The sequence below is a fragment of the Oryza sativa genome, chromosome 5 (genome assembly GCF_034140825.1).
Source record: "Oryza sativa Japonica Group chromosome 5, ASM3414082v1".
Taxonomy (NCBI): Eukaryota; Viridiplantae; Streptophyta; class Magnoliopsida; order Poales; family Poaceae; genus Oryza; species Oryza sativa.
Window position 1 is genome coordinate 14781870 of NC_089039.1, and position 7258 is coordinate 14789127.

General features: G+C 45.2%; 1 protein-coding gene and 1 non-coding gene across 2 annotated transcripts; one reads left to right on the plus strand and one right to left on the minus strand.

Annotated features, from left to right (window-relative positions):
* Positions 1 to 246: 246 nt before the first annotated feature.
* On the minus strand, positions 247 to 3246 carry LOC4338396 (protein FAR1-RELATED SEQUENCE 5). Its single transcript, XM_015783946.3, has 2 exons — positions 2914 to 3246; positions 247 to 2811 (listed from the first exon to the last, which is right to left on the minus strand). The coding sequence occupies exon 2, from the start codon at positions 2794 to 2796 to the stop codon at positions 466 to 468; it is 2331 nt and encodes a 776-aa protein (XP_015639432.1). The 5' UTR covers positions 2797 to 2811; positions 2914 to 3246; the 3' UTR covers positions 247 to 465.
* A 3053-nt stretch (positions 3247 to 6299) lies between these two features.
* LOC112939164 (small nucleolar RNA Z247) lies at positions 6300 to 6438 on the plus strand. Its single transcript, XR_003242706.1, has one exon. It is a non-coding gene; the product is annotated as a small nucleolar RNA Z247 (small nucleolar RNA).
* The last annotated feature ends 820 nt before the right edge of the window (positions 6439 to 7258 follow it).

Genomic DNA, 7258 nt, shown 5'->3' on the forward strand with positions numbered 1-7258 from the left:
ACAGAGTTACACACAAGTACATATGAGCTGCTGAGTGAGAGTTCCATTGAAGTTTGACCAATTTTATAAAAAAAATTAGCAATATCTACAGCAGCAAATTCAGATTTCGTAAGGGTACTTTAGAGTCTCCAAATGTTTCAGTTAAACTTTAACCATAGTCTACCAGTTCCTAGACCTCAACATTGCATTGCAGACATGCTATGCTACTGGAAGAAAAGAATTTCAGATACGGAAGAGCGCAATCACTACCAAAGTGCCAAAATGACGTTATAGCACATTAACTCCAGCAGGGCATTTGCTAAAAAAAAAAAAAGAAAAAAAGAAGAAGTCAACAAGGCTAGCACCGTTCTCCCATGTGCAGCAAATCCTTCTTTCCTTACAGGTCAGCGAGTTAAGAGAAGGGGGCACAAGGACACTATTGCATTTACATAATCAGACATCAAGGATGGACTGATACCCTGTACTTCAATCCGTCAGTTTTGTTACCTGAAATGGACTCCTGAGATCTTGCACCGCTTTCATCACTTTGTTTCTCTTTCTTGCTGACTCACTATTATTGTCAAACGCAGCAGGCCTGATTTTTGTTGGATCTTTTAGACAGCTTTCTGAAAGCACCTTCTCAGCTATCGTATTACTCTCACCCATGGTGATCCCTTTCCCATTCTTATCACAAATGTTGGGCCGAGGAAGGTGTTGATCTTGTCGGGTCAAGTTAATAGCGGCAAGCTTGTCAGTCAGTTCTTCAATTGAACGGAGGGCTAGATTGTATCCTTCCTGTGTTCTACATGCCTCACTTGCCATGCACACTGATTTCTTGCAAATTGTTGAATACCTCATTTTCCTAGTGGACGCTTCAGCCATGTTCAAAGGTACATGACTTCGTGTAGCAGCACTGTCTGATCCCTTCAGAGTCCACCTACGGAACAAGTATTTATCTGGTATCAGATTGACATTCCTATGTGTCATCACCTTTAGGATATGCTCACAGAGTAATCCTTCCCTCTCATACTGCTTGCAAACACATGTGAAGGTCTCATCCTCCAATTTGCAATGAACAACATATCTTCTGTTCTGGCTTTGGTCACCAAACACATTTTGGACCAAATAGGAATAAGGGGTTGCCTCGCATACTACATTGTACATAGTAGTGTTCTTGAGGTGCTCCTGAAACCTCTCAAATATTGCACGAGTGTAGAATTTTGATGCTTGCTCCTCCATTGGAAATTTGGACCACAAATTTGCATCTGTTTTGACAGTAAGAAAGAGCTGTTTATCATCCCTGTCCAGACAAGATTGAACGAGCTTCTCATATTGCACGATGAAGTTCTGGATGATGTCCCCAGGGTGGACAAAATCCTTGAACAATGCTTCCATCACCTCACTCTGTTGGGTAATGCTCATAAATGGGAAGAAGCAGTCCATGAAATAGCATGGAACCCATTTTTCTCTGATTTCGTAGAGGTCCTGCATATACTTGTTGCTTGCCAAATTGTATCGGTCAAGCACAGCAGCCCATCTTCTTTCAAACTCTTCAACATTAAATGACTCGTCAATGCAATGTCTTAGGTCATCTTCAAACCCTTCCAACCGAGACGGCAGCACACCAAGCTTGAACTTAGCATTTCTCCATATGTACCATGAGCAACGCCTATGAGATGTGTTTGGCAAAACATTTGCGATTGCGTTCTCCATTGCTTCATCTTGATCGGTCATGATACTCTTTGGCACTTTCCCATCCATGGCCTTAAGAAAAGTCTGAAACACCCATTCAAATGTCTCCTCAATTTCAGCCTTCAGCAACACACACCCGAAAAGCACAGTCTGCCCATGATTGTTCATACCAATAATGGGCGCAAATGGAAGACAGTACTTTGTTGTGATGTATTTTGTGTTAAAAAACACGCAATCACCAAATTCTCTATATGCTTCCCTTGATACTCCATCCACCCAAAAGACGCTGGTAATTTTGCTTTCGCTGTCCAATTCCATACTGTAAAAGAATGATGGGTCATCTGCTTGCGATTCTTGGAAGTATTTGATTGTAGCTGCCATATCAGTGCAGGTGCCCTCAGCCTCTGGCCTCATGGTCGCCCTCAGGTTGCTCACATCTTTCCTTGCAAGAGGGATGTTTTGCATGCTTCCATACAAATCACAGAGAACAGACATGATCCTCTGCGTGGGTATCTTGTTTGTGCGCAGAAACTCTAAGAGATCATGATCTTCATCTTTTATGAGGCGATGAGGCTTTAAGGACATAAGTGCAGAAGGGTTCAAAGGTGGATGGTTGTGATCCAGATCTACTATGGTGACCACCCACTTCTCATCCCTCTTCACAACCACCATTCTTGCCTTACAACCTGTCTTCAGAACTCTACTGGACCTCCTTGACCTGCTGCCAGCACTAGCACCAGATTCCCTCGAGCTCCGCTCGGAGTGGCAAGCGAACTCATACCGATTGTATTGCTTTGTGATCTGGCTTCTTCTACAGCTTGAAATCTTTGTTATGAAACCCCATTTCCTCGCGTAGTCATCATAATAGTTCTTTGCCTCGTCCTTGTCACGAAACTCCATGCCAACATATGGTTTGTCGGGCTTCGAATTGATATCTCCAATCTCCTCATCCCGCACACCCTCCACACCTTCACCAATCTCTTCATCCTGCACAACCTCTGCAGCTTCACCTTCACCTTCTTGGTGTTCAGAAGTAGCAGCAAACACCTGGATTAAGGCGTCCTTGAGATGATTCTCTTGGTCAGTGGTAATCTCAGCTGACGCCCTGTCATCATTGTCTTCCATGTGACCGAAAAAGGCCTGCACCACAGCAGCAACCGGACCAGGCCCTGTCAGGCATTTGATCGAACACGTAGCATACACCCACCGTGAACGCCACCAATCAAGCCAAGGGAAACTTACCTGATGCTCAGCGAGACTTCAGATCGCCCGGTCGCACCCGCACGGATCGAATAGAGCGTGCGAGCCCGACGAAGAGCCGCGCCAGGTCTGGGTCGCCCGGAGGCGAGGAGGTCAAGGGCTCCGGCGGGCGAGTAGCCGTCCTGTAGATGTCCCGCGGAGAGCGCTTGATGGCGGCGGCGAGGAAAGGAGCGCGGTGGCGTACGGCGGCGCCTGCCACCGACGCCGAGGCAGCCGCGGCGGCGGAGGCGGAGGACGAGCCCTTAGTGTTCCGTTGGTGGGGGAATTTGCGGGGTTGATGGAGGATGACGTCAGCAGGATCTGGGCCATCAGGATGGGTACGATTCAGCGTTTCGCTTTGGATCTTATCCCGTTTAGAAGGGCAGGCTACGGTGTTCCGCGGCGTACCAACCTGGTACTTTGAGGTTGTTCATGTACTGCCAAATTCAACATTTCCGAAATTTGGCAATGTACAGGTTGATAACGTTACTAAATTTTGGTAGAATTATATCAATGTGTTGTTGCTATTTTATTACTTTAGTTTCAAAACTTAAAATTAAAAAATCAATATATTTAGCATATGATTATAATTTTAGTATTCATAAATAATAGCACATGATGTTGGCGATAAAGAATCGCAATGCAGGTCTTAAAAAATAAAATCCTCATATTTGGTTCACCGTAAATAAAAAAGTTCAAGTTTTTAGCCTTTTATATTTTTATACATTGCAGATAATATTTCGTAGAAATAGAACTGTTCATTTTTTTTAAGGACATATGCTTCTACATATAAACATTCAAATAATGAGGTGGTGCACCCTAAGCAACTAGTGCCTACAGAGGCATATCTATCTTAAGAGCTACATCAACACCATGCTGATAATAAGGCAACACCCAAGGGCGGGTGGCCCGATTCAGCCTAGCCTAATTGGAAAGAGATTCTAAATCTCGAATATGCACGCCAAGAATAAATATCTATGTTAGCTAGTGGGGGTAGACTTCTCTCGGTAGTCCTGCAAAGTAAGTAGTTAGCTACTATCTCTAAAAATAATTGTGTCTATAAGGGAAGTAGAAAAATAAAATCCGTTTCTCTGAAAAAAAACACTTGTATAGATGATTGTAATATAATAGTTTTTTCTTAAACAACTCTCTCTTATAATTAAGAGCTTAAATGGATTTTAGTTTTGAATGTTGCAATGGTCGTACAATCTTCATGCATTTATTCCAGTACATTTTGCAATGAAACAGCTAGATAAGATGCTAAGAATCAGATGTGCTTGCTTTGGTCTCTGGATCTCCAATGCGCCTGGGACTCCCATTGGATTGATTACTTGCCTCCTCAGTTCCTGATTGACTTGGAGGAGGCTACGGAGATTCTTCAGTAAGTACGATTCTTCAGCAACTACTTAAGGTAAATTATCACCCGACGAGCCAACCTGTCAAATATCTCTAAAACTAAATATACCATGAGAAAATTGTTATGTATTGATTTATTGAATATATGACAAGTGAGACTTCTACACCATTATGAAAGATCACCATGAAAATTAACCAACTAATACAATAACCGATGTGTGATATGCCGTGCATATCAACACGAATAAAACCTCTGTGGTTTGATGTCATCGGCCTTTAGGATGCATGATATCTGAGAAGATGACTCCCAGTCCCGCAACACTCATTATTACCGTGAACCATCCGCATCGTACATCAATGAACATTTCTCCCTTGGCTCATGCTCTATCCACTCTGTGAAGCACTTCGTAGCCCTCATGCGCTTCCTACACCTCATGGCACTGGTAGATTCATTTGGAACGGGTTCTAAGCCCTCGGGCTCCTTTTGCCGGGCAACCAACAAAGATCCACGTTAGTCGCTACTATTGCAGGGGTAGTTTTACAGAGGAGTTGTGTATGCTATAAGGTTGAACCAATCTGTTTGAAGAAGTTTAGACAAGACACATGCAAATTTAAGATAAAATATAATAGTGGATTAGATGCTGAAGAAAAACGTTTTGAATGGAGCGTTATCGTGGATTCTTAATTTTTTTTCAGATAAGAAAATATTATAAATTTAGAGTCCATACATACAAAGGTGTACTTGTATTGGAACATCAATGTGAGTTTTACATTTGAGATTCAATCAAGAGAATTCCTATATGTCACTAGAAATTTACCGGATTCCTGATACGCCATTCAAAATTGGCTCTTCCCTTGTATGCCATTGACTTAAAATTTCCCTACCCTTCCATGTCACTACCATCACTAAACCGTGCATTGACTAACAATGGACATTGGTCAACTGTCAGTTTTTTACATAAATGACTAAAATGACCTTTGGCCCAACCTAAGAACAAGGCCCAACTGACCCAAACCCAACCTCCTAAAATCAATCGCCCGCTTCGGTACGACATACCCAAACAGCAGGTAGGCTCTGGTATTGAGTCGAGGCTACGGCGCAGAATGTGTCGTGGTCGAAGGCGACGACGGTTGCGGCATAGACCAGGATACGGCGGTGGCACCTGTGGTAGAGGCAGCGCCCGGAGCAAGCAATGGTGGCTCCTGCACGTCGCAGGCGCTGCCCGAAGCAACAACAGTAGGTTCGGGCGACCAGCACTACTAGAAAAAGCATTTTCCCGACGTGGGGTCTTTTTTTCGCAGGCGGACATTGTTAAACAGATAGATAGTTCGGATAGGAACATATCTGTTGATAAGATAAGATAGAGTTTAGTTTGTTTCTTGTTTTTCTGTTTCCTTTCTTCTCGGTGAAGATGTAATCTGTAAACTCCTATGTACACGCCACACCAGGGGCTGTTTCTGGCTATATAACATGGACCGTGGAACCGAGAGAGGCAATCCACGTTAAACCCATCTTTACATGGTATCAGAGCCTTCTTCCTCTTTTCCTCATGGCGTCATCTTCTTCCACTATCGCTCCTTCCCCGGCGCTCTCGCAGCCGGTGACAGAGAAGCTGGCTCGCGGCAACTTCTCCCTGTGGCGAGCTCAGGTCCTTGCAACTCTGCGAGGGGCCCAGATGGCTGGGTTCTTTGACGGCACCAAGGAGATGCCGGCTCCAACCAAGATCGTGAAAAAGGATGAGAAGGACATTGTTGTTCCCAATCCTGACTACACCGAATGGGTTGCTCAGGAACAGCAGGTGCTAAGCTATCTTTTGCTTTCACTCTCACGTGAAATTCTTTCTCAGGTTGTTCATATGAACACTGCTGCCGGTGTCTGGACGACCATCGAAGGGATGTTCACGTCCCAGTCCAGAGCTCGGGCTATCAACACAAGGATGGCTCTCGCCACAACATAGAAGGATAACCTTTCTGTGATCAACTACGTCAACAAGATGCACGGCCTGGCAGACGAGATGACCGCGGCCGGAAAAAAGCTCGACGATGAGGACCTTGTGTCTTACATCCTCGCCGGGCTTGACTTCGATTATTATCCAGTGGTTTCAGCGGTTGCAGCCTGCGTGGAACCGATAACGATCTCAGAGCTGATCACACAACTGATCAGCTTTGAGCAGCGTTTGGAACTTCGTCAAGGCATGGCTCAAGCGAACGCTGCCATGCGTGGACGTGGCGGAGGAGGTGGCCAGCGCGGACGTGGTCGCGGTGGTGGCAATCCCGGTGGCGGCGGCGGCCGCGACGCTCCCCAAGGCGGTCGCGGCGGCGCCAACAATCAGGAGTGGCCCAAGTGCCAGCTCTGTGGAAAACTTGGTCACACGGTGATCAAATGCTACAAGCGTTTCGACACCTCCTTCACTGGCGAGGAGAAGGCTGCGAACACGGCCACAACTTCATATGGTATTGATACCAACTGGTACGTCGATACCGGCGCCACCGACCACATTACTGGCGAACTTGACAAGCTGACGGTACGGGACAAATACACCGGCAATGAACAAGTCCACGCCGCGAACGGAACAGGTATGGAGATCTCACATATTGATCATGCTACTGTTCCAATCTCTAGTGGTAATCTTGTTCTTAAAAATGTTCTTTACGTTCCTGAAGCCACAAAAAGTTTAGTCTCTGCATCCCGTTTAGCTTTTGATAATGATGCCTTTGTTGAACTTCATCCAAATCATTTTTCTATAAAGGATCGGGACACGAGGAGGCTTCTACATCGCGGCAGATGTAAAGGGCGCCTCTACCCTTTGAAGCCATCTACCGATCCAGTTGTCAAGCATGCCTTTGGTGTCCACAAGATTTCTTCTTCCCGGTGGCACAGTCGACTGGGCCATCCCTCCTCTGCTATTATGCATCAAGTCCTTAGTCAGAATAATTTACCTTTTGTTAGTGATTCCAATAAAGACACCATATGTGATGCTTGTCAACAAGG